We start from the raw sequence: 25,709 nt of genomic DNA on the forward strand, positions 1-25,709 counted from the left end.
AACCCAACCGAGGCATCGGGAACTCTCAACGCGCCAAGAGGAATTCCATGTGTCCTTTTTCTCCCCTTCTCTGCCTCCAGCCGCCGTCCCTTCTGCCTTGCTGGCACTTCAATCAATTTCTTTCTTCCTTTTCTTCTTGCCCTTCTCTTCCCTTCTCTTGTCTCTCCTTCAACCTTGTACCGGAGTACATCCTTATAATCCTTATAATTCTCTTTCTGGGCCTGCGACGGGGCGCGTTTGTTTGTTGAGCGAAAACGACACCAACCGGCGCGTCCTGCCCAACAACCAGAGACATCCCAATCCACGACTTGACCCATTGGCCTCGCATCTAATCCCTAATTCACGCAGTCGCCCTGCGCATGCCCTTTCGCCCATCATGTCGCTGGACGTGTTGAAAAATATCCCTCTTCCCACGGTCGACCGCCCGTTTGGGATCCATCTATGGCCCATCTTCAACAAGGCCTTCGAGGCCGTCGTGGGGTACCCTGCAGATGACTTCCGTTTCGTCGCAGGAGTCACCCCGATGTCGACGTTGAAGGAGACGGCCACCGCTCTGATCGCCTACTATGTCATCATCTTCGGCGGTCGCGAGGTGATGAAGAAGTTCCCTGCGCTGAAACTCAACGGCCTGTTCATGATCCACAACCTCTACCTGACCGCCATCAGCGGGATCTTGTTAGCCCTCTTTCTCGAGCAACTGATACCCACGCTGTACCGGCATGGCATCTTTTTCGCCATCTGCCATCATGACGGTGGATGGACCCAGCCGTTGGTGGTCTTGTACTATGTGAGTGGGAAGGACAGGGCGGATTTGATTCAATACTGACGGCTGACAGCTCAACTACCTGACCAAATACCTCGAACTCCTCGACACTGTCTTCCTGTTCCTCAAAAAGAAGCCTCTGACCTTCCTGCACACCTACCACCATGGTGCCACTGCCCTGTTGTGCTACACCCAATTGATCGGTTTGACGGCGGTCTCGTGGGTTCCGATCACTCTGAACCTGACTGTTCATGTCGTCATGTACTGGTACTACTTCCAGAGCGCTCGGGGCATCCGCATCTGGTGGAAGGAGTGGATCACTCGTCTGCAGATCATCCAGTTTATCATTGACCTTGGTAAGTGCTCTCCCGGTGTTGTCAACTGTTGCAGCTGTCTGACTGGCTTCAGGGTTCGTTTACTTCGCTTCATACACCTACTTCGCGTACACCTACTTCCCCTGGGCCCCCAACATGGGCAGCTGCGCGGGTGAAGAGTTTGCGGCCTTTTCCGGAATTGCCATCCTGAGCTCCTACCTCCTCCTCTTCATCTCGTTCTACTTGGCGACCTACAAGAAGACGGGCAAGGGCGGACGGCCGCGTCGGAACACGGGCAAGCAGGCTGCGATTGAGATGAAGAACTTTGAAGTGCCTAGCCCTCTCGCCAACGGCAGCGCCAAGTCCAGCAAGACCAATGGCACTGCGGTGTCGTCTGCTCGTCAGAACGGGCCTGTTACCCGATCCCGGAAGGCGTAAATTGTCTTCCGCAGATCGTGCTTGCAGACATGAAACTGATGCGTGCTTCGTCTGTCAAGTCTGGCCTGATCTTGGCATCGGCTGCTTCTGCAGCCGTCACGAAGCGGAGATGGTTTGGAACAGATCAAATTTTCTTTTTTTTCGTGGTTTATCTTGACATAGATGCTTCTCGTCTAATGAATGACGGTTATGGGCTGGAGCGGGCCTGGTTGATCATTTTACCGGCGGCGGTGTTCAACAGGAGGCTTCTGGGAAGCATATAGCAAGCATATACTGGCTGGCTGGCTGACACGGGTGCATGATGCGACCAGCGAAGCTGCTGTGACACACACCTATTGTACATCATTCAAAAACTTGGTCTGGGTTTTGTGCTTTTCTTGCATTCCCCCTGGCTCCTACCACCACGAAGGGTCTGGGCCAGGTGTGTTTGTCGAAACCATTTTTCTTTCGACTTTCTTTTTTTGTTTTATGTTTTATGTTTTAATGTCCTCTTCTTTTTTTCTTTTCTCTTCTTGCCATATATGTGTGTCATGTTCATCTATCACTGTGCTATATGTAGATGTCTGATCCGATGCGATCCGATCCGATTATGTATGTACACAATAATCTAATACGTTAGAGCAGAGAGAGTAGAGCAATGGGAGTGAGTGAGTGGTTTAATGAATTGATGGACAAGTATTTATTCTTTGAGCGTTAGAATGGATTGATATAGGATTAGATAGGGGACGAGGAGAGGGATATCAGACGGATAGATAGGCAGATATATAGGTAGATAGACGCAGCTGAAGTACTGTAGGTCTGTTTGCTTCCACCTTCCTACAATGTTTCCTATCTAGGTAAGTAGATAGATAAGTTACCTAAGCAGACAGGCAGGCAACATGAAACAATGGAAATCCCTCCCTCACCTCATCTTGTCTCACCTCACTTCGCCTGATTTCATCTGATCTCATCTCATCTCATCAAACCTGATCCATCCTTAGCAACTACCTGCAACCCAAAAATAACCTCAGCAGCTTGCTTGCTTGCAGGTATTAATTACCCCCTAGGAAAGGGAAGCCCATTGACTTTGTCACTTGAATATGAAACACTAGTAATCACTTCTTCCCTGTCCATCTATCTATCTGCCTATCTACTACCTATAGATAGATAGATAGATAGGTGTGGATACAGTTCAGTTTTATTTTATTTTATTTATTTTTTTCCTAGTTGTCTGAGCAAAGTTAGATTGCTGGACGAACTGTTACCTTTATTTATTTTGTGGGACTTTATAGCAATAGCGATAAAACAGACTGACTCTTCCCCCCCCCCCCCCCCCCCCTTTTTTTTTCATTGAAACCTCTTAATAATAATATTGAGGCCATATCCATCAATCGATTAGGTCCTTCAATCGATCAGATCTGTCTATCTATGTAGGTTAGGCAGGGAACATATGGCACAGCCATGTAGTAGGAAGCGGTCGTTAGCAGCCTCAGCCTTCTACGTACCTAGATAAGTTGAGTATTACCTATCTGGGTAGTAGGAACAGTACCTAGTTATTTGAATCGAGCCTGGTCGCCTTCGTAATCTGTCGGAATCTTTTCTTCTAACAGTCAAGTCAAGGTCAGCTTAGGTCAGCTCACTCGCTATTACTTCAGAGAAAGGACGATACCTAAATATAGAGTATACTGAATGACTACATACTGGATCCCTTATGTGAGAGAAGTGAGTGAGCTTGCTTTGCCTTTCGGCGAGTTACTGTTGCTGTCACGTGTACTCAGTAACGAAGTATACTACGGTAGCTACCTAGCTACTCCGAGTACATGCAGTGCTACGTGGTACGTAGGTAGCTACGTACGTAGATCCTTGGTTTTTGTTCTTAGTTTTGGTCCCTGTGGAGAGTTCGCAGACGAGACTGCTTGCCCCAATGCTGTTTCTCTACAACGATAATAAATGACCATCATAAACAATGTTTACTGTTCTGAAATCACTGCCCATCCCTGTGGGCTATCCGGAGCTATAGCCATGTCTTCTTGCAGGGGTGCCCTGGAAGGACATTTGTTATCTATCTCATTAGATACCGGACTAAAGATTGACCTGACTAATCTGTTCGGGTTGCTGCTGGACATTTTATTTTATTTTCCTCTGGATGGATCCATCCAGTCGGTGGTCGAACGACTCGACTCGACTCTATTCGGCTGCGTGCATGTGACTGACGGACTCTGACTGGCCACGGGGCCATCCAACAAACCGACAATGAAAAGTTGGTTCCTGCAGGATTGCTGTAGGCTGGTCAGCGTGGCACCAACCGTGTCGAGTCAGTCGAGTCTGACCGTCTTTAAGAGTATGGATGATGTGAGTGGATTAATACTCCGCGTATTTTCTGTCCAAAAGCATGATCTTCGGGCAAACACGTAGCGTGGCCCCGTCACGCTACATCAGGTACATTGCAGTAAGCGCTGGACAATGGACATAGTACTGTACTAATCCTACGAAAGATTAATAACTCTCCGGAAGTACTCCGTACTTCGTGGGGTCGCCGGGCGGGTCCAGATGGAGATAGTGGTGGTCGGCGGCGGGCGCTGCAAGGGCCAACTCAATAAACCATCTTCAGCCTGCAAATTCGCCGTTATCTTCAACCTCCCTTGTCGAGGACAACGTCAACATGAGGTGGTGGTATCTGGTATCTCCTTTATGTGTTCTGCACGGGTCCCTGCATCGACAGATAGGAAGGAATGAATCCTCGAAAATGCAGCGCCCAGTGTCACTCTGTGGCTGTTTTTGCCTCTCAATCCGTCCTTCATCCTTCAGTCAGTCGGTTCGGGGCAAGAGTTCCCGTAGTTATAATTAGCTCTGCTGGACGATTCGGATGACTTGATGATACCCTGTGGAGGAGCTCGGATCACAAAACGGCTTGCCAAGGGTCTGAAACATGATAGCGCACATGATGCGCATCCGCCAACCCCGAATCCGAACAATTGCATCCACCCGTCACCAGTTCTATCGACCAGTACGGAGTACGGAGTATTGTGTCATTGTTCTCATTCAGGCCAGTTCGTACTGGACGTGTCGAGTTTGTCGACCACATGGGTCCGTCATCCATGACGTGAACCGATTAACTTGCAGCAAGCGTATCATAAACTTGGAGTACTCCGTACTTCTGCAACTAGTTCTTCGCCACTAGTCTGAACGCAACACGCTAACGTGGCCGTTGAAAGAGAAAGCGTGCCGCTGTTGATCATGATCCCTCGCCCAGGCCCGAGTGTCGCGCCATTCGTGATCACACCTGTCAAGTGCCGAACTGTCGATACGTCAGGACATCGATTGGCAGGGGTTGGCAGGGTTCGTTCCTGTTCGTTCCTGACTCGTAGGAGGGAACGATGGTTAGTGTCGTGACCCTAGCTAGGCTGCTTCCTCAGTATCTAGGGTCGTAGCGATGGATGGCCCCTACCTAGGGCGAGATGTACAGATACGTACCGTCCATACCCTAGTCGCGAGGTTGTACTGTACGAATCAACACGAATAACAGGCAGTAACTCGGTAGACACGACATGGAGGCGAACATAGACGAATACTGGGTCTCAGACAAAGCAACAGGGATAGCCGCAGGTGGCCGAAAAGGGCATCATTATTTTGGCATCCACGTGTCCTGGCAGCCATCTAACGAGGGGGACCAACCAGCCACCAACCACTCCAGCGATAGTCCCTGACAGACACTTTATCTCGCACGCTGAACGTCTTTTGGCCCCACTACCGGGGTGAGGAGGAGGAGCTCCCCTTCCTCAAAAGCGTAAGGGACTGAATTTTGGTCCTTCATGGGGCGTGGGGATTGACGACCACTATCTACGGAGGATATCATCTGCATCTATATCTATCGCCCTACCCACGACTCCTCCCCACAGGAGTTCTTCACACTCCTCTGTCTGCGAGATTTGATGTGATTACCCGTCGACATGCAGAAATCATCGACTGCACCAGGCACAAGGCCGGAGGAGCTCCAGGTTCACGCACACCACAAATGGGCACGATACGAGTCGGAGGAGGAGGAAATATCTGAGGCGGAGGCCGGGTCACACCATCTGCTTTCACCTGTCGAGAGTGACGATGATTCGGGAGCTCCCTACGATGCGAAAGAATCAATGGAGGAGGATGATAGCTTTTCCTTGGGACATGGTGTCTCACCAACAATGGGCTCCAGGTCACGACCAATTTCGATTGCTACAGTAAAACGCAGCAGTGTAGCGACCTTTGTGCCAGAGCATCATGACCATGATAATGACAACGGTGACCACGATTACGATGAGAGCGACGACATGACCGGACTTTTCACACCCAGCACGACTCCCCCAATGCCTTCTCCTCTACTCGTCCCCCAGACCTGTTTCGTTCTTCCAGACAGTCCCGATGCGGACATGGTCTCGTACTACCAGTCTCTCTTGCGGAACTCGATCATCTCCGACGACGGGCTCGACGTGGAAGGCGAAATCCAGGAGGCAACGAAAATCATGTACATTGCTCCGCCGTCGCGACCCTGCCTGATCTCCATCAACCATCATCCAGAGTCGACTGGCAGGCCCGTATCGCCACGGCGATGTTCAGTTAGGAGTGCTCGAGGCAGTGGCCGCAGGACCAGCAGAGGACCGCGTTCGGAAAGAGAATACAGCAGAAAGATGTCATCGACGTCGTCTCTCATATCCTGTTCTCCTGAACGGACCAAGCGGTATTCCACTATCATCTTTCGGGACCCCTTCCGTTCGGAGGGAGAGGGCGAGTTCTATCTCAGCCCGCCGCAGATGGACTCGTGGGCACGAGCCCCCTCACCGACGGAACGGCGCTCGTCATCTTCGCGTCGCTCCCATTCGTGGTCGAGGGAAAATGAGCGACAGTCGGAGACGCAGGCGGACCGAGGGCGACCAAAGACGAGTGGCAGCGGGGCCAGCCTCTCCGACATGCCGTTAAGACGACCAGTCCCGGGAGCGAGGCCGGCCACCTTCTACCAGCAGGAGCCCATGTTTGCAGTCTTGCATTCCCACAGCAGCCAGCCGGGACGCACGATCCGCAGTTCGAGCTTCAACAGCGTTGGCACAACGACATCGTCTTCCTCCAAGTTGAGCTCTCTCATTAGCTCTCCTCTGACGCAGAACTCGTCCACGACATCGCTGTCATCGGATTCAGACCGAATACAGTTGATCCGACATCCCAAGCTGAGCCCTTCGCCCCAGCCCATTCCACTCACGAATGGCTCTTTGCCATCTAGTACTACTATTGCTGCTGCTGCTGCTGCTGCTATCTCGCACTCCCGCTCCGAATCCAGCTACAGCGATTTTGGTCCTGGCGGAAGCGTACGAGGGAGCCTGACATATCCGTATATGATGGGCAATCGCAAATCGCAAATGTCTGCGCCGCGAACGAGCTCCTTGCTGTCTTTCGAGGTCGATCCGGAGAGCGGAATCGGCCAGACGAGCAGTGGTAAAGAAGCGTTCCACAACCACGATCATCATACTTCTTTCAAAGCGAAGTCCAAGCAAAAAGGCTTGATGGGGTTTCGACTGGGTCGGAAGAAGCGAGTTGTCTAGACTGGCTTCACCGGTGCGTCTCTTTTCTCTTCTTCTCCTTTACTATCTTGTATTAGTAATGTCTATTATTTCCATCTCATTTCCATCTGCACGGTCTTCGCCAGGAAGCAAAACTCCCACAGCCATGCGTTTGGTGCATGTTTGACGCAACAGTTTTGTCCCTACATTTGGACTTGACCTGTTCTTTTCTTTTCTTCTCTTCAACCAGCCAGACAGGCGAGACACATTACACGATCTGGGCTATGTCTGTCTGTGACGGCGACTACATGTTAGTGTTTATTCTATTACGGCAACGAAAGGGAAGAAAAAGGAAGGAAAGGACAGGAAGGGGCCTAGGTTCTAACATCACCTAGTTTGGGTACGTAGGTCATCAAAATCACTCAGTTACTTAGTTACGTCGTCAGGCGACGGAGTTGGGTCGTCGTGTTGTCTTCTCACCTAGTTCATCAGTTAGCTAAGTTGGCTGGTTACGTAGGTAGATGAAATGAAATGAAATGAAATGAAATGGACACGGATATCAATTCTCTTCTTCCTCCCTCTTCCTCTCTTTCTGTTTTGCTCTCTCTCGCTCTCTCTCTCTCTCTCTCTTTTTTTTTTTCACCCATTCAATTGAAAGAAAGTCTACAGAGTTCATTCCCGTCCCATCCCATCCGGCCCAGCCTCCGGCCCCAGCCCCCACGATGATCCATTCGATCGATATTATGACCAGTCCCGTCCCCACCAGGTATCTACGTAAAGTTTAATATTCTCCGTCGGACAGTTATACTTCGACCTGTATCTACATTTATGGATGTCGTTCTGGCCCATGCCTGTGCAGCTGTTTGTCTGAAGAGCAGCTGCTTGCTAGATGTCTGGTGTTATAAGGAACAGATTGGCTGCCTGGTAGGGGCGATGTAGAGTTGTTGTCAGCTCCTTAGGGGGAGCAGAAAGAATGCCTTGACCTAAAACTTAACATTGAAGGCGTCCTTTCTCGTCGATCATGAGATATAGAGGTGTAATCTCCTTAGCAGTGGGGTTGCATCAAGCCGTTTCACCCAGCCGGAATGGATATTGACGATGGCGAAAAAATCCCACCGGAGATACTAAGAGACGGTCAAGAGCTACTGTCCAACCATGGATTTGATGCTGCTCGCCTATCGAATCTATCCAGTTGCTATCTATGATTCGGACCTTAAATTCACGAGGTTCCTTCTTGACCCAAGCGGTCAATTCCGTGCTGGACGGGAATGAGGTCGGTAAATCTGGGACAACAACGAGCTTCTCACAGTCGTAGTATTCCTTAATCCAGGATGGTATCAGTAGCCTGTGATCCAAAGTCCGGTCTATATCTTCTGCCATCCCGGGAGCGTGTAACAAACACATTGGCAATGGCTAGATGAAATTCCAACAGCTTTGGATCTGATGGGTCAATATCACATTTAAACTGGAGCGTGGCCTTTCAGACACAAACGCCACTAAGGGAGAAGAAACGCTCGTAGCAGAGATGACTCAGTTCGTATGCATGCCTTCTCTCGAATTCGTGTAGAAAGGAATGCCTCCGCTGTATTCTAAAATCGATTTCATAATCGGTTGCGATCTCCCTCACAACGCTTTGGAATTGCATTGACAGATCAGTTGACTTCTGGTAGTCTGCTTTCCCGTAATATATAACAGAGACGTTGATGGTTCTGTAGTAAATGTCTATATAGAAAATGCCCAGCTCCTCCCCTGGCAAAGATGCAATATTGCGGCTTTGGCAAGGATGGGTTCGCTTGGAGTTGTTGTAGGCATAATACCAGTCGAGCGATCCATAGAATCAACCATTCGTATATAAATTGTCTGCGCCAGTGGAAGCGTCACAGGGTTCGCGAGATTCATATCCAGACAGACGAACTGACAGAACGGCAAAACTTGATCTGCATTAAAAGCATCGTGCAATAACTAATTGCAATGAGAAGGTGGGAAAATCAATGTTGCTTCCAGGCTTGCATCGCCGGCGGAACCGCTATACGAGCCGAGAAACAGTGGAGATTTCTTTCACTACTGGTTGGATGGTTTGCTTTCGCAGCAAGGTTACCTAGGTAGATATTGCCTAGGTTCTGTGATAGAGGTGCCTAAACTTATCAGCAACGAGCACATCCTGTAGGGTTCTATGGACTCACTGACCGCCCTTGCGCGTAGGACGAAAGCAACAAGTATAGAGCCAAGTGCTTTACGTGGCCAGCCTCTGTGATAACCCGTCAGCCGTATTGTTGCATGTGGATAGATGACTGCAGACCTGGAGTCTGGTTTCTGACCCTAATAGGGACCAAGAAATGGTCAGGTCCGGTCTCAGCGGTCGTCATTAGGGCGGGCTGGGGAAAGGATCGCTGACATGGATGATCGATAGCCCACCTCAAACCTCATATATGAGATCAAGAAAGGCGATCTTGCTTCCGCTCAACGAAAATTTTGGGGATTTCCTGTCGATCTAGGAAAGCCATGAGAGAGAGAGCATCAAGATAGCCTGCGGCTATTTTTCTTTGATCCGGCTGATAGACAGCATCATGGCGTTTCCCACTGCGTTTGGATCTGCGAATTCCTCATTATAGCTTGAAAGGTAGGTAGTCTCAAGATCAGGTACCTCCTGGCTGGCCGCCAGTCCTTCTGACACTATTGACAGGGTAAGTATTCGATCGAATAGAGTGGGAGCCCATGATGCTGTCCAGCGCGGCGACCCAGGGACATTAACACGTTTCGAGTGAGAGTGAGGAACGCTTACTGGCTACAACAGTGACCGTTGGCGCAGCGCTGGCACTGCTGGGAGCGTCCATCCGGCCACTCGGTTTCCAGTCAGTGCCTGCAGAAATACAACAAATGCTGAAGTTAACTATCTCTTCGTCAGGGTTGGAACAGTTGTTGCCGGTAAAGCAACTAGTGTCGATGTCTGTTCCCGCAGAGATATGCATAGTCAGCACTTGACCAGTAGAGATGCATGCTAGGAAAGTGGAATTTGGACTCACAAAGATCAATATGTAGGTTGAAAGGGAAATTGAGAAGATAGATCTGCAGGCTCTCTGCGCAGAGAGGCGTTCAGGCGATCATTCTTTGCCCGGACCGCGAAGCGAGCCATCTTATTGACCTCTGGTAAGCTGACTGGAATCACAAGGTCGTATGCTGGAAGCCTTGTGGAGCAAGGTGTGCTATTCCCTGGTGCCATTCTCGCTGCGGAGTCCTATCAGTAATTGCCTTCTCGGCCCTCGTGAAGTGGTTGAAAAAGATATAGCCATCGGCGACACCACTGTTTGGTAGTCAACACGGCTATGGCAAAGGGAGTTTAAACCACTTGTGTTCGGTTTCTCATCCCAATGCCATGCAGCGGCATCTGGAGTGTCCAGAAGCCATATGGTCACTTGTCGGGGAGGGGATCTTAATCCACGCAAAAACTTCATAAGATTACTGCACGCCAACGCCATGCATTCTCGCAGGGTGCGGATCATAGTATTCAGGAGCCGCAAGATGATGAAATCAGAGAACCGGATAAGAGCGGGCATGTTGTGTGTTTGTGCCCTGTCGGCAGTAAACAACAAAATCAATGCTGCCACCATTTCTCTATCACGGAGATGAATGGTGCCCCCACTTATATTTTGATATAGTGCCTTAGTGACATTCGCTAGCCTTCGTAGGCAAACAATGCGCCTTTATACCCTCAAGGGAGGGAGCTGCTCATTAGCGAAGGTGGTCTGGCGAATGCGCACCTGCATTGTAATGCACCAGAGTATACTGCAAAATTGACGACGGCAGCATTTGCCAGCAGGAATAGCTGTTGAAGCTGCACATCGATCGATGTTCAACGTATACAGTGCACGCGAGCGCGCGCCTGCCGCCCTTGTGGTATGTATATCCCGTTACATCGCTTCAAGTTTGTCGACTTCTGCCTTCATGGAAGACCAATATTTATCCACATAGGGTCCAGAGGTTGCTTCCTTGAACAAAGTAGGAGTATAATCCTCAGCTTTCTTTGAAGCCTTGGAAATCATCGCATATGTAATAGAGAAATTCTCCAATAGTATCAATCAATCGTCCATGTCATCCACTCCATCATGCCTCCCAGTATCGCCTGTATTGATCGATTCGTCGGCGTCAGGAAGGGGGCCTTGTGGCATAGAGGAATTCGACGGTACGGCAATCAATCCTCAAGCCGCATCAGAGTTTTCATTTCCAAATTTTGCCAGATACCGTAGTCGAATTTGGCACATTCTGTGAACTCTCGGCCATCAGGACCCCGAAAGGGAAAGTCCCCAAGAGCCACATGTCGGCGAACAACTGCATAGTCTATAGTATGGACACCAGTCATACCCAGACCCTGTGGTATCTTGGTCATACTGAGATTATTATCGCAACAATTAGTCGAGTTCAAGTCAAACGGGTGACGCGGAGCTGATCAACTTACCTATCAATAGGCCAGTGAATTGGGAATAGCTGAATGAATATGCCTCCATCAATTTGAAAAGTCATGGGTTGTGCCTCCTCCTTGTTTGTTATCATCTTTAAAATTTCTTGAACCAGGGGTTCATGGCTGGATGCTGGAAATCTTCCCCTGCTCTCCGTGATACTCAAGAAATCGGTTCTGTGGCTGGACAAGTACTTGTCCAGGCAGGTTCGAAGAAATCAACTCCAATCACGGTGGTCATTCTGGGCTGATCTGATAAATACAAGAGCGAAGAATGATAGTGAAGTTTATTATGGCAGTATTGTGAAGAGGATAATAGCGACAGCATCCAATCTCGTCGTTTTTCATGTCGATGGGCAGGGGATGCTCGCGGGCTGGTTTGTACAGCTGGATTCAGTGGTTGACGCGGTACAGCATATCCGTCAGCACAATCTTTGGGTCCCGTTGGAAAGATTGGGCGTGTTGTGGTAGTCAGCACGACGTTCCCAGAATACAATTGTACAGCCGCGGTGTGACCGAAACGTGGAGTTCTCCTTGGGGGAATACTGGGAATCTCTTGACTTCTCATCATTGGGATTGCAGCACCGCCAGTTCTTTCTCTTTCCCGTAAGCGAAAACGAAATCCGTATTCTGTTGGGATCATCTAAAGCCAGCGCATGGCGGATGGAATAGTATCCATCCGGTGGAGCAATTCGTGACGCTCATTATTGTGGGGTCGTTCTTGTCAATATCATATTCAGGGTGTCCATTGGTGTAATCTTTGATACCTGATACAATAGATCAAAAAGGAACGAATTTTCTCTGTTCCATTTCTCACTTTAGGACACGTAGAATATGTCTTACAATTTTGGCATCGCTCGCTGTCCACAGGTTCGAGATCATTCTTCTTGCGCCATCTCTAAAGGAGATAGCCTCTGTTGGTGTGTTCAATCATTCCAGCGAGCCCGAACATTGCGTTGTAATACCACGAATAAACCCTAGCCTCGGACCAGTCCATATGAAAGAATGTTTCCAGATGTGCTAGACAACATAGAACTCTCCGTATGGCTCCTGAATGGAGAAGATCGAAATACATCGTTGCAAAGCCTGGGAGGTAGGCTGGGATAGCTCTCTGGAAGAATCTGCTATATTTTTTGTGAAGACGATATATCACCTTGGCTTGTGATGCTCTGATGCAGGCGATGAACCATTCAGTATGAAGTGTCTTGATTTCTTCCAGGTAGGTGAACGTTGGCAAACTCGTAAAGTAGAGCGAGACCTACTTGTTTGGAGTCCCTGCACCTCTAATTGTCTCAATGCGGGACCCTACCGGAACCTCCTGACCGTAAAGGTCAACAGCAGGATTCCTGAGATTCCTTATATCGGCAGCATCAGGAGGCGCAGTCAGAACACGATGATCGCATCTGGGTTGAATTGAGCATGTGCGAGACGGAACTCAGAACGCTCGGGCAAATCCCTGGAGTCAAGCGTGTCTGTCTCGTCAGTGAATCCCACTTGTCTTCTTCCTGACACTAGCCTGGCCCAATATACCTCCTAGCTCCATAGGAGGCTCGTGCTGTCTGTAGCAGGAGTATATCAAGGTCTGTCTGTAGAGGGTGTCCCAGTTTCTCAACTGGTGGGCTTCATCAATTACGACAATGCCGAATTGGTCACGAAATGCACAGTCCAAAAGAACTTGGTCGTGCAGTGGTCTCTGACCAACACTGACGAATTCGAAATCCCAGTGCGTAGAGGAATGCGTTTGCCCGGCCGCATTCAGATGAGGACCGTCGTGCTGGTCCGAACTGTGATGTTCCAGACCACAAGATAAAATGGTTTTGCAGTATTTTGCCTCGTGCCATCCTGGCTTGAAACAGTTTGTTTCGTTCGCAAGCTTGCCCGTGAGTGCCATCTCCGAGGAGTCCGAGTCGGCGTAGTAGGTTGAAACAGAGACAGAAGATGAAGCAGAAGAAAGATGTTTCGACCGACGACTACTGAAAGTAGTGTTCTTTTCGATGGGCCTTGGAGTTGAGCACGAGAGCCGAGTTCGTTAACGAGGACGAGTACGCTTCTGCGGGCTTCCCCGATGTCGCCCTCGACTTCCTTCGTGGTCCTCTTCGGTGGGAGTAGATCACTGGATTAATCCCAATAATCTTGAGTCTAGGTTTCCTTGGTTGTCGTTTATGCGGCTTGAGGTATGGGTAACTATCTCGGTCTGGTTGAAAGGACGATCGTATGTGACTGCACATTAGACAATGCGACCTTCGACCACGATATCTGACTCATCCCCCTGCATGGAATCGACAGTTGCTACCTGTGGAAGATACTTGCATTGTATCTTCGTTTCCGTCTGGAATATCTGAGCCAAGTTGCCTTGCGCCGAGAAACATTCGCAGGAGCAGAATGTAGGACATATTCATGCGACGAGTTGGACTGCAGCGTTCGAGCGGAAGTTGGTAAACATGATTCACGCCCTTCTGTTGAGAGACGGGCGATTTTGTGTCTCTTGAGAGGTTCGTGCATCTCTTCAAATAAGAAGACCTGACTAACAAGCCGTCGACCTTGTTCTGCCATCTATGTCGTCTCCACAAACATCCAGACTTTAGTCGCCTGCTGTTGCCCCCATGCGGTGAGCTCTGCTTGACGCGCTCAATCTCTACTGACCCTGGCACTGGGCTACGGTTGCCTTGCAATGCTTGTCTTGTTGTTTCGTCAACATCCTAGATCTCCCTTGATCCTTGACGTTGATCTCAATTAGCCAATGCTGCAGGTCTTTAACCTTCTGGCCGGGGAAGCATTCGTCCAACCAGGTGGTCAGTCGCTGATCAAATAGTGGATCGATTTTGATCTTTTAGTGCTCTCTGCGTTCCTGAGTCTACCGCTATAAGTGAATGTACTTGGATATGCCGACAATTCTCGAGACATTCGCTGCTGGATATCGAGCGACACTGCTGGCGGTGTCACTTGCAGGCCCTGTATCGTTCTGCTGACTAGCCAGAATAGACCACCACCTGGTTTATTCCGCCACTTGGCGATATCCTGCGCAAGGTTCCCCTCATGCTTTACCCTTATCGCAGGGTACAAATAGTCAAGAGCAAATGAAGGAAGCATGACGCAGATGGCGATAGACAACCATATTGAATTGTCCTCTAACATCCTCCTCTTATTCTGTTGTGGTTTGTATAAAGGACTTGGCCTTTAGGTTTGCTGTCAATGCAATGTGGATTACAGTACTGGTAAAGCTGCTTTTGATCCATGCGACACTCAATTGTCTTGATTCGGTACTTAGGGATCTGATCCCCAATGACAATCAACCTTCCATCATGTAGCTGGGGCAGAATTCTCGATGTTCTGCGAAGAGTTAGCATTCCACGAAAGGAAGAGAGGTGTGCAAAGCACTTACCAAAGGAGACAGAGAAGACATTGTCTTGTTCACAAAACAAAACCTTTGCGAGGCTACTCAAACAACAAACAATCAGTCACGTTGACCGAGTCCACATCGCCCAGGAAGCGGGCGATGTTCTCCGTCGTTTGGGCAATCACGAACCGTGGATTCGACGGCTACGGGTCTGGGTCTGGAATGAGACACAGCGGTTCAGTCGCGAATCCGACGAAGAAAATCAATTGCCAAAACGTCCGGCAGGGAATCACGATTATCAATAATTCTGTATACTAATTCTCACATCTTGTGAAGGAGGTGTGATGTCGTGTGTTATAACCTCAGCTTAACTGGGCTGCATGCTCATTCTCATCCACAAGTCCCTGTCTTGATTAAGTTGAGGCCAGTGTTCACTCCAGCCACCTTCGACGACGATTCTTGGAAGACCGTCTGTGTTAACTCAGCAAAACCAGTCTGGTATCTTTAGCGACGCTGCATGTAGGGAGCAGTTGCAGACAGAACATCAGGAAGAAGATGATACCTCCTACCCCCGACCTGTATAGTGCCCACGATCTTTCTGTGTTTGCTAGGGATCATTACCCCATAGGAGGCCATTTATCTTGTATTCGTTGCTCACATCGCTCGGTGATGAAGAATTTGTATGCTCATTGAAGGCCCATGTGTCTGCTGAAAGAATCAGCGATCCCGAGTCTGTCTGACTCAGAAAAGAGCTTCTTGTTCCTGGCATCCACCACAACCCATGCCGTGACAAAGCCGGGAAACGGGGGCGGGATGGTTTGGCGCAGAGTTGGTAGACGGCCCTAGCACCCAGCCTGTGACGGCTCATTCAAAAATCAGTAGAAATCATATTGGCAGCCTAGATACTAGAATTCGAAGCTAGGGAGAGGGAGAATCAGAACTGTGGGCGAGGAGCAGTGTGATATATCGAAGCGAGAGCGACCCGGCCCTTTCCTAATTCGGAAACCGACACCGTATCACGTGATCACGAGTCACCTGACAAGGCTTCTGAGCCGCGCCGTCACACAGCCCAGGCTTCAGGACAACAGGAATCCAATCCAGATATTCGGTTCAAGAGTCTGACCGTCTTCGTCTTCAAAGATCACGATTCCCTTCTTTTTGGAGTTCCAATCCGCGTCCGAGGCGAAGTTCTTCCCGATCAGCTTGCTCCTGAAGATCTCTCACTGGCTTGAATGACCCCGGCCATCTGGGAGCAGGATCGGACTGTGTCTCTGATGCATTCGACTCTTGTTCCTTGTCAGGCAAGTTGGTTGCTTTGGCTTTGTGATTTCCGAACTTCTTGAGAAGTCTCTTCACTCATTGTTGGCTGAAGTGTCCTTGTCATGTTCTTCCGTGCTTGTACATGTACATCCTCTTTGATATCTATGAGAATGACTAGCCTGACTTTTCTTCCGCTCTTGACTAACCATTGCTTCATATCATGGATCACATTTTCGTATGACTCTGAAAAGCCGACTTCAACTATGACGATTGGTATTAGCCGAGATGATAGGGGATCCTCGAGAACCATAGACAGTTGAAAGACTAGACCTTTATTTTCGAAGAATTGATTATCGTATCGCCGGTCGAGTCCCAATTGCGAGGTAGCATCCACTCTCGTCTCGAGTCTGAAGCACAACGATACAGATGAGCGATGTCTGTCTGCATCAAGTCTTTCCTTCTGGGCCATCAACAAAGCAAGCATTTGAGCGTATTGACATGGCCCGCCGATTTAGTTCTAGTCGGCATACCAATATACGACGCAACTCCAGTTTGCCATAGTGCAGTTTAAGAGAACTAGCATCATGGTATATATTCCCTGAGAGGACCTTGATCGCAGTTGAATGTCAACATCAACGAAGTGTCGAGGTTTCTGACAAAGAAGCGAACCTTGTCCGTGTCTTTGCCTGGCACGAATCCAACCCTTTTGGAGAATTTGTCTGCGATGGTGAGGTACACGGTGTTCCCTTTCTGTGACTGTGGAAGGGCCACAACGAAATCGAGAGTTACTGTATGATACGGCCTATCTGCACATTGAATCGGGACCATCTGTCCATATGGCTTTTGTCTTGCGGTCTGATGTGTGAGACACTTCGGACAGAACTGGATATACTTCCGGAGCTTCCTTGCCAATCCTTTAACGTAGAACTGTGAAGCGACACGCTGGTATAGTCGGTGAAAACCTTGGTGCGCCATGTTTGCAAGTGACGATGTTAGATATATAATTAGATTAATATAGTAAGTATAGATTGAACTCACATCGTCAAATGACCGGAATACCGGAACAAGGGAAACGGATTAGTTGATAGTCCATCCCAGCCATCAACTTCCAAGAGGGCAGGTAGAGTCGTTTTCCCAACGAGCACGCATAAGACTGTCTCCAACCCCTCTGAACACATATCGCTGTAGAGGGAGGGGTTGACCATGAACAATGAACAAATGTCAGAAAAGCAGGATCCTCTTCCAGTGGTCAACCGACGCTCAAGGTGTATTTTCAAAACTCGTTTTCTGTCGTGTCTGTCTTGGAATATGTCGGCCTCGTCAGATCATATGTTCCGATACTCTGCTGTTTGGGTTCGAGATTGCCATCTTATGGCAGCGGATGTCAAAGCGCGTTTTCCATAGACATTGGTCTTTGTCGTAGCTCCGTACACTGCAGACTGACACATTCGGTCGTTCAGTGCTAGAAGCACTACTGACTGATATGGCGCTGCTCTACCGATGGAGTGGACTCTTGATGAATGATATCGCTGGATTTATATCTTGGAAAGCGAGTCCGTTCAGGCCGGAAGGAATAACCTTTTCCATGCCATATTCGAGGAACCGTCTGTGAAGCCGACATTTGCCAAAAAGGATCTCTTCAACGACCTCACTGACGCCGAGCTTTTGCCGATATCAGCCAGAACATCTTAGAGATGTATGACTACGAGAAAGAGATATCATGTCTTTCTCTGTCAGAGCTGAGGGCAGAACGAGATGAACCATCCGTGTACAACAGGGAGAAAGACGACATTTTTGACCCCTGTCGCCAGGGGCTCAACGGTGTTCTCGTCGTGGTGTGTTGCGTCGTCTGCTGGCCCTTCTGCGGCAATATACCTTTGGCCCAGTCTCTGAGGTTGTTTCAATCCCATCCATAGAAAATGTGGGTGAAAGAATGATGTAGAGGCTATCCGAGAGGCGGATGATCCTCATTGCCATAAATGTTTTGCAACTCAAGCTGCCCGCGAAGTACATTCGTCTGCCTGGTGTCCGAGCCGGTTGCAGTAGTGCACTAACAGTACGTCGATAACTGTATGATACTAAATTGCGTCGAACGATCCTGCTCAGGTGACTCCAGAGCTGTATGGGAGTGCCCCGATGGCTTGTTTGAAGACTGTAGTCCGCTCGATGCAGAATCCAAGCTGTCGTCTCGGCAAATTCCAAAACTTGTTAGAGGAGCATATGAAACTCCTCCTCAGATCTGTCCCGTGTGATCCCATCTGAATGTGACCCGGTGGTCAAACCCTATCATGGATCGACGCAGATTCATGCGTATCATTCACGCCGTCAACGTGCAGATGTCTCTGGATGTGTGTCTAGCCCTTCTAAGGAACGATTAGCACTGTCACAACTTGAACAGGTACAATAGACAAATCAAACAGGAACAGCAGCAGTTCAAAGAGTAAAAAGTTAAAAGGATAGCAAAGCATGCCTTCCCGAAAAAGGAAGGGAGAAGGAAAAGGAAAAAGGAAAAGAAGGAATACGACTCTGCCGACCAACAAAAGGATACTCGGATAATTCTTACCATTCGATCCATTCGTGGACCGTGAGATTCACTTGCAGACCGTCTGCCCTGAACACCATCTTTCTGAGCGCTGAGATCCCGTCATCCCTGTGCTGCGCTGTATCAAAAACAACAGCAAGGAAAGAGTGCCCCAGATGGGCAGATAGATTTCAGTCCAGGTCGGCAGTACTTAGCCAGCAGGATCTCTTCGCCGGGGAGGACGCAGTGTTGACGCACTTTCTCCGGAAGACCACGCAGAAAACACGAGAAAGAAAAAAAAAAGAAGACCATAGAGGAGAGGCGAGAGCATATTCGCAATGGCCAGAGTGAAAAGAAAAAAAGGAACTGCTCCCATCATCCGGATTCAAGAGGACGTGGTGATTATGTAGGAATCAGATACACTGGATCAAACAAAGAGGATCATTAGTAACAAGTCGCTGACCTTGTTGACGGGTCCGGCAAGATTCCAACAACTTGCGCCAGTGATATGCTGTATGTACTTCCCTGGTCTCTGTCTGATAACACTCGTCGATGTGAAGAACGAGAAAGAGGCAACAGAGGAGATGCATCGAATGGAGACTCGTTTCGTTCCTTGGGAGGTCTGCTGCTTTCCTCGTGCCGAGGCAGGTTTGTACAGTATATAAAATAGGAAATGAAGAACATATATTAATGTAAAGAATGATGAAGAGAATGGACTGGGTATGGCAGGCCCATATCTAGTACCCATAGTATAAAGAATATACGTATATATTTTCTGATTGATATAATTATCCAAGTGTGGTAGAAAGTAGGAGAAGAAGAAAAATCAAGATGGCAGACCGGGGGAGGATGGGGGATTTTATATATCCTCCTCCCCCACCACCACAGCCTAAGCGAGCAATGACCCGTTTATTCACTACTTGCAGTGACAGTGACGATGTTTGCCGGCGCGAAAGAGGAAATGTAATGGAACAGCGAGTAAGATGCGATTTGTGAATGAAGAAGGCACCTAACGGAATACATCCATGTAGCCAGTGAATGGTGTCCAGTGAATGCTTGCTGGCGGTAGCAGGCAGGCAGTGAATAAATGGATTGATCTAGATAGATCCGGTCTCGGAATCTCAATAGGGACCTTGCAGTGAATACCTAGGTGGGTATCTCCCGTAGAGAAGATTCTCGTCTACTGGTCATGTTCTTCGGTTCGATCTGGACGGCAAGGTCCAGTAAGGCATTGATTGCACAAGCTGACGGCGTTGCATTGCATATACCTGGACCAATCAGGAATGGTGAATGGAGTTAATTACAGGGAAAAAGAAGAGGGGGGATGGGAGGAATTGGATCAAATAAAATAGAAAAATAAAACAAAAGAGGGGGAAAGACAGGAATGAAAGAAATTTTTCCAACCCCAGTCCATGCTCAATCAAGGCGCAACTCCATTCGCTTCTACCAGTCGGAACTTTGCATCTGCCTTTGCATATGATTCAGTATCCTGACTCAGAAATCTGCACGTTGCTTGTCTAGACTTCTTGGGTCACACTCGGTAGATGCGTCGACCCGATCTTCATCTGCGTGAAAGGAATTGCGCAAACGAAGGGCTTCGTTCTGCGGAAGCCGGCCTAACTTAAGCCGATCCGGACAGTATCTAGATACCAGACAGTCAAACCTATCTCCTTGGTTGTTAGAGAGTGGGTTGTCAAGAAGAATAGGTATCTAGCTGGTTACCTGCTTTTGTTCTCTGGGAAGATGCCCACAGATCATGGCTCGCAGGATATATATCCTGTACAGTCTAGCTATAAGCGACAGAGAGAGAGGATGGATGGTAATTGTCAGTCCAGTTCGTTGGATCTATTCCTATTCTCCATCAAGACCACAGCCATGGGTGGCATATAGTGCAGGGGAAAAAAAGGAAGGAAAGGAAGAAACTATTAAAACTATTAAAACGACTATTCACAATGGCCAAAAAAAAAAACGTAAGATATACAGCAGAGAATCTCGAATGACTCTCGAATGGAAGAGAAAAAAACAGACCTCAAACGAACACTTGCCCACTTCGTCACAGCCCTAACTCCAGACCGGCCCAATAAAGGACTTCTATAATCAATGCATGCAGCTAGAAAGTCCCGCTTTCTAATACCACCGTGAACTCACGTCCGTGTTGTAGTCAAACATCAACCGACTCTCTAACAGTACAAAAGATTCGTAGCGCAATCCCCTCTCTTTGTGGTCGTTCTCCGTGTAGAGAGACACGTTCTGATTCGCAAATACGGTCCCATACCCTTCGAAGAGCGTGCGCCAGTAGCACGCCTCCGCCGCTTGCGTCAGGTATCGCTCGCGGAATGTCTTGACGCTGTTGTTGGCGATGCGTTCTGCCATCTCGGGGTTCGAGATCAATGCGTCCATCTTCTCGGCCAGATCGGTGAAGTTGCGCTCCACCTCGACAAAGTTCTGGTGGGGACCCGACGATACCAGCAGGTAGTGATGATGTTGAATAAACTGCAATTTATGCGCAACAATCACAGACCGGCAGGCCTGGCGATATTTGAGGGAAGCAGAATAGGATCGACCTGTGGTGGTCAGCTCGGTAGCTCGCTCAACTGAAATCAGTAGTAGTGCGTGCCTACCTTCAACATGCGCAATAAACATATAGTTGCAATGGTCTTCCATGCTGATGACATTCGTCTTCTGATACCAATCCACCTGTCGCACATCGTCCCACGGCTTATCCCGCGCCGCGTCAATCAACGCCCGTCGTAATTTGGGCGCAAAGCTCGGTTTGCCTCGCCACACCAGCTGCTTTTTCTTTTCATTCCATGGAAGCTCGCTCCGTTCGATGCGGTCAACAACCTGGTTGTACGGTCCAATGCTGTTGAAGAGATTGTCCCACGCCCAGAAGCCAAAATCCGGCATCAGCCAGACGGCCTGCTCACTCGGAGTCCGAGCCAGTACCCAGACAGGGCAGTCTGGGTCAGTTACGTCGTCCACGCGATCTTCGATCGAAAACACAAACTCAATGTTGCGCTGAGATGCGCGATGAGGGGAGGCGACCAGCGCCCGGTGGATGGAGCTCAACACTGCCAAGATCTTTCGTCGATGGTCCTCCCCTTTGGCGCGGGTGGCGACCACATAGAGCTCACCGTTGTAGATGAAGGCCCTGCCCATTCCCTCCTTCAGTGGAATCGCATCCAGATCGTCCATGGAAATGCCATGGCGGGCTTTCCAGTAGTTGGTCGCGCGCACGACATCCTCGAACAGTCCAGGAAACGCAGCCTGGCACCGGTCTCGGTCCAGGCCTTCATTGCGATCGTCGCGGCCGTACTGAAACGTCCATTTTGGGGAGGAAGACGACGGATTGAAAGCGTTGAGCTCGGAGCAGGCCAGACAGCTGTCGCATTGGAAGGTGGTTGAGCTCTGGCAGGCGCAGGTTCCGGCGGGAATGAGCTTTGCCAGGAATGGATGGAAGTAGTAGCGGTCGGAATTGAAGCCCAGCCAGCTGAAGTAGAGGAAGAGGGCGGTTGTCGAGGTGGTCAAGAACAAGAGCGCCCACAGGACGCTGCGTCGTGGTGGCCAGAGACTGGCCATCGTATAGATCGTGTGACGTCCGCGAAGCCGCATCCACGTGACGCTTTCATCCTCTTGTTGGTGCCAATTCTTTTCTCTGCTGTTTTTCATTCCTTCCTGTTCTTTATCCTCCTTCCAAAAAGGCGAAGAGGGAAGATTGGAAATTCAAGCAGCATTGGAAGACATGGATATGGTTGGAAACTGGGGGAATGCACAGGCCACCGGTGGGGACTGGGACATGGTTCGCAGAATGCACCGAATATGAAAGAGCGAGCAGCAGATCGACGAGGATTGACAGGAGACGCGGATCGCACCTTATCCTTAGCACACGCTTATCCGGATACCCATTTACGGAGTAGCTACGGAGTACTAGATGCTGAGGATTTACAGGATACATCTTAAGCAGGATAAGTCTCTCCTTTCTCATTTTGGTTGGTGATGTTTCTTCTCCAACGTACAGCGTCAGTGAGAGACCAGAGCGTCATTCTGACGGCAACAGCCCTTGACAGTGTCACATGCATCTACCTGTACACCTCTCAGATACCAGGGCCTCGATGAAACAGCTCTGCTATGCCGTACCTGCAGTGGCAGTGTAGGATGATCAGTGATCAGCCCTTCTCCATGACGTCCGTATAGAGTATTCCGTACCTCCGTACGAAGTACACTACACTATCCTGCAGGGCTGTTGTTAGCTCCCGCCAAGGATTTTAAATTTTAATACCTCTTAGCGGACGGGGATCATCATCTTCAAATAGATCAGCAGAAGATCATCCCTCTATCGGTGTACTTCTTGTCGATGAATAGAATAGACGTTTGATAAATCTATGCTTCGCTATAAACCTGAACATACAGACAGCAAGGAACAGTAAGTGCGACTGCTGACCAAGTAGGACTCCGTACGCGCGGCTAGACCACATTCCAACTTCTACGGTTTCCACAGCCATCTATCGAATCGTCCTGAGTCCCGACTATTCCCCTGACAGCAACTGCGTCAGGATCGGCTGCTGGTGGTTGCGTCATCGGCCCGAGCTAGTTGGTGGGGTTTCATTTCTTCCCCTGACGGCGGATGGCTGACGCGCGGTGCGTGCGTCGGTTCGTGCGTGCCACATTGCCCTGGATGTGGTGGACAGAAAGAAAAAGCCATTGATGGAGATGGACATCACTGATGCTGATACGGAGTATCCCCCGAAATACGGAGTAATTGAATGGCATTTAACAAGAATCACAACTGCTTTAGTTCTACTCAGGCAGCATGGCTGCTTAGTGTGTCACGTGACACAATACTGAGATAGCAGAAGAGAGCAAGAGATGTGTAGCCAGCAGAAACCAAGCTGAGTAATTTACCTAGGGAATTACTAGTTATATATGATCTCGTGCAGACATTTATATTAATATCACTTTTACTCTAACTTTTATTTTCTTTTTTATTTTTTTCCCTGTCAGTCAAGTTTTTTTTCCTTTGCCCCTAGTTAATTAATTAATTCTCAATGTCTAGGAGTATCACTAATGTGCTCAGTATGACCATGTTCTACCCAAGGATATCAACAGTGTCTTTTTTCCCCCTTCACTGAAACTTCTGCTTAAGTCCTCCACCTCGTGAAATCCTGGGACTATTTACTGTACTTTTTAAAATGCAACAATTGAGAATACAGGACAGACAGCCTGTTAGTTAGATTTTGAACGCTGTGCAGCATTAGTTCAGTCTTATCTAATTACGCAATACTCAATCATTAGAGACATACTGTATGTACTGTAGATAGATAGAACCTCATTTATCCCCCCGCTGCCTGTGTTTTAGCTCTCTTTCCTTCACATAGGTACGTATATCAACCTATCCAGTCCTCTGAGTCTGGGCACTTCATTGTCGCATCAATCCGAGCCAACAACCCCCGTACAGGGAGTGCTAAGGAGATACCGGTAGAAGAGCTCAAAGGGCGCCGTGTCGCGTCGCTCGAAGCTGTACCGCTCACTGCAGTTGATGACGAGGTTGCGGTCATTACCAATGTAAGCGTGGAGAATGCGCCCGTGTTTTGGGCCCATTAGAGAGATCATCAATATCTGTGACCTCAAGGTTAGAAAAAGACGCTTTTCTTTGTCTAGGAATGTAACGAAGCTTAAGTACTTACCGGAGCTTTATTATCGCACTTCTGAAACTCTCCCTGATGGAGACAGATGTCCATCGCCTCGACGATTTGACTCACCTCTCCATACAGCTCTCATCGCCCACGAGATCATGCTTCGTCACCATGATGATATGAGGCAGAGACTGGTCCTGGTCCTCCCACTCCAGAATATGCATTGTAGAATAGTTCTGTCATCCTCCCATACCATCTCTTGTAGCAGCTGCAACGTCCACTCGAATGGATCGAGAGCTTTCTCCTGTTCAAGACTCAGATTCCTCGAGTTCTTTCTTGGTTCCGCTCAGCTACTTCATCAAAGTCCTCATAATGCAGTGTTCCTGGATTTTTCGTCACCAGGTTCTGCAGTTTCTTCTCATCGGGCGGATGAGCCTGCAGCGTCTCCTCTGTCAGGGGTTCGAAGAAATGTGGTGTGAAAGTGGGTTGGCCGGAGTCGTCGACAGAGAAGGCTCTGCGTTGAATGCCGATTTGTTGAAGGTCTTGCGAGTCGAGGGAGGTCTGTTGTAACTGACGGAGTTTATTGCGCAGGTTTCGTATTGCAGCTTGTGGAGAAGGTTGGTGTGTCGGCATTGTTGTCAAACGGGTAGAGAATATCAGGTTGACTGGGCTGAGGAGATGATATCTCTGAGATGATTGACTTGAACCTAGGCAGCAAAAGACTGAAGTCGTGAGGTCATAGGCATTGCTAACGTTGACAACACGCGCTGGAAAACTCTCGAGAATTGGACAGGAGACTAAGGACGAAACGAACCTCCATTTCGTCAATCACTGATTACTATGTACGTACTGTACAGATGAACACAACGCCTCGAATGCACCATAATCCCCTTCCTCTTGCCATAAAGCAAAGCCATCCAAAAGAAAACGCCGCACCATGCAAGATCTTATACATCCAAACGAAAAATGCGTCGACTACCCACCGTCCCGCCGAGTATGCATCCGACGCGTCGGACTTCGTCGAGTGCTGACTGTCCGTGAAGAGCCGCGAGTACGGCCCTCGGCGCCTTCTACCTCCATCTCCTGCGGCGGATCCACGGCTGCAGCTGCAGCCCTCCTCCCTGTTCGTCGAGTTCGGACGCGACCAAGTGCACGACCCAGAAGTCCCTCCGCCTCCTGGTCCAGTTCCATCTCGACCGTTTCTTCCACGGTTGCAGGCCCCGAGGCCTCAGCGTCAACCACCTCGTCCGTCCAGGTCTCTTCCACAAACGGCTCCTCTCTCGTCCTTGCCCCCGTCTTGCCTTTCCCTCGTCCATTGCTGCCAGACCTCGTAACTCGTGGGCTCTGCTTTCCTCGCCCCTCGAGCGCCCACAGTTCGAGCGCACGAGAGAGCAGCGTTCCCGCAACGCCTGCTCCACCCGCTGCATCCCCGCCGCTGACCCCCAGCACCCTCACAGCTTCATGGAGTGCGGTGACTGCG

General features: G+C 49.3%; 7 protein-coding genes across 7 annotated transcripts; 2 read left to right on the top strand and 5 right to left on the bottom strand.

Annotated features, from left to right (window-relative positions):
• Positions 1 to 376: 376 nt before the first annotated feature.
• VTN77DRAFT_7623 (uncharacterized protein) lies at positions 377 to 1,515 on the top strand (the record flags this gene model as incomplete). Its single annotated transcript, XM_069424032.1, has 3 exons — positions 377 to 787; positions 837 to 1,119; positions 1,172 to 1,515. The coding sequence occupies 3 exons, from the start codon at positions 377 to 379 to the stop codon at positions 1,513 to 1,515; spliced, it is 1,038 nt and encodes a 345-aa protein (XP_069275263.1).
• Positions 1,516 to 5,444: 3,929 nt separating this feature from the next.
• Positions 5,445 to 7,067, top strand: VTN77DRAFT_7624 (uncharacterized protein; the record flags this gene model as incomplete). The annotated part of the gene is made up of 1 exon (XM_069424033.1): positions 5,445 to 7,067. One exon carries the CDS (start codon positions 5,445 to 5,447, stop codon positions 7,065 to 7,067), a length of 1,623 nt encoding a protein of 540 aa, XP_069275264.1.
• A 2,491-nt stretch (positions 7,068 to 9,558) lies between these two features.
• VTN77DRAFT_7625 (uncharacterized protein) lies at positions 9,559 to 10,579 on the bottom strand (the record flags this gene model as incomplete). The annotated part of the gene is made up of 4 exons (XM_069424034.1): positions 9,559 to 9,698; positions 9,808 to 9,972; positions 10,049 to 10,102; positions 10,486 to 10,579. 4 exons carry the CDS (start codon positions 10,577 to 10,579, stop codon positions 9,559 to 9,561), a joined length of 453 nt encoding a protein of 150 aa, XP_069275265.1.
• A 635-nt stretch (positions 10,580 to 11,214) lies between these two features.
• Positions 11,215 to 11,543, bottom strand: VTN77DRAFT_7626 (uncharacterized protein; the record flags this gene model as incomplete). The annotated part of the gene is made up of 2 exons (XM_069424035.1): positions 11,215 to 11,410; positions 11,479 to 11,543. The coding sequence occupies 2 exons, from the start codon at positions 11,541 to 11,543 to the stop codon at positions 11,215 to 11,217; spliced, it is 261 nt and encodes an 86-aa protein (XP_069275266.1).
• Positions 11,544 to 11,641: 98 nt separating this feature from the next.
• On the bottom strand, positions 11,642 to 12,121 carry VTN77DRAFT_7627 (uncharacterized protein; the record flags this gene model as incomplete). The annotated part of the gene is made up of 1 exon (XM_069424036.1): positions 11,642 to 12,121. The coding sequence occupies one exon, from the start codon at positions 12,119 to 12,121 to the stop codon at positions 11,642 to 11,644; it is 480 nt and encodes a 159-aa protein (XP_069275267.1).
• Positions 12,122 to 20,723: 8,602 nt separating this feature from the next.
• On the bottom strand, positions 20,724 to 22,175 carry VTN77DRAFT_7628 (uncharacterized protein; the record flags this gene model as incomplete). Its single annotated transcript, XM_069424037.1, has 2 exons — positions 20,724 to 21,160; positions 21,218 to 22,175. 2 exons carry the CDS (start codon positions 22,173 to 22,175, stop codon positions 20,724 to 20,726), a joined length of 1,395 nt encoding a protein of 464 aa, XP_069275268.1.
• A 1,848-nt stretch (positions 22,176 to 24,023) lies between these two features.
• On the bottom strand, positions 24,024 to 24,334 carry VTN77DRAFT_7629 (uncharacterized protein; the record flags this gene model as incomplete). The annotated part of the gene is made up of 2 exons (XM_069424038.1): positions 24,024 to 24,212; positions 24,281 to 24,334. The coding sequence occupies 2 exons, from the start codon at positions 24,332 to 24,334 to the stop codon at positions 24,024 to 24,026; spliced, it is 243 nt and encodes an 80-aa protein (XP_069275269.1).
• Positions 24,335 to 25,709: the final 1,375 nt, after the last annotated feature.

The sequence above is a fragment of the Rasamsonia byssochlamydoides genome (assembly GCF_041956645.1).
Source record: "Rasamsonia byssochlamydoides strain NRRL 3658 unplaced genomic scaffold VTN77scaffold_62, whole genome shotgun sequence".
NCBI lineage: Eukaryota > Fungi > Ascomycota > Eurotiomycetes > Eurotiales > Trichocomaceae > Rasamsonia > Rasamsonia byssochlamydoides.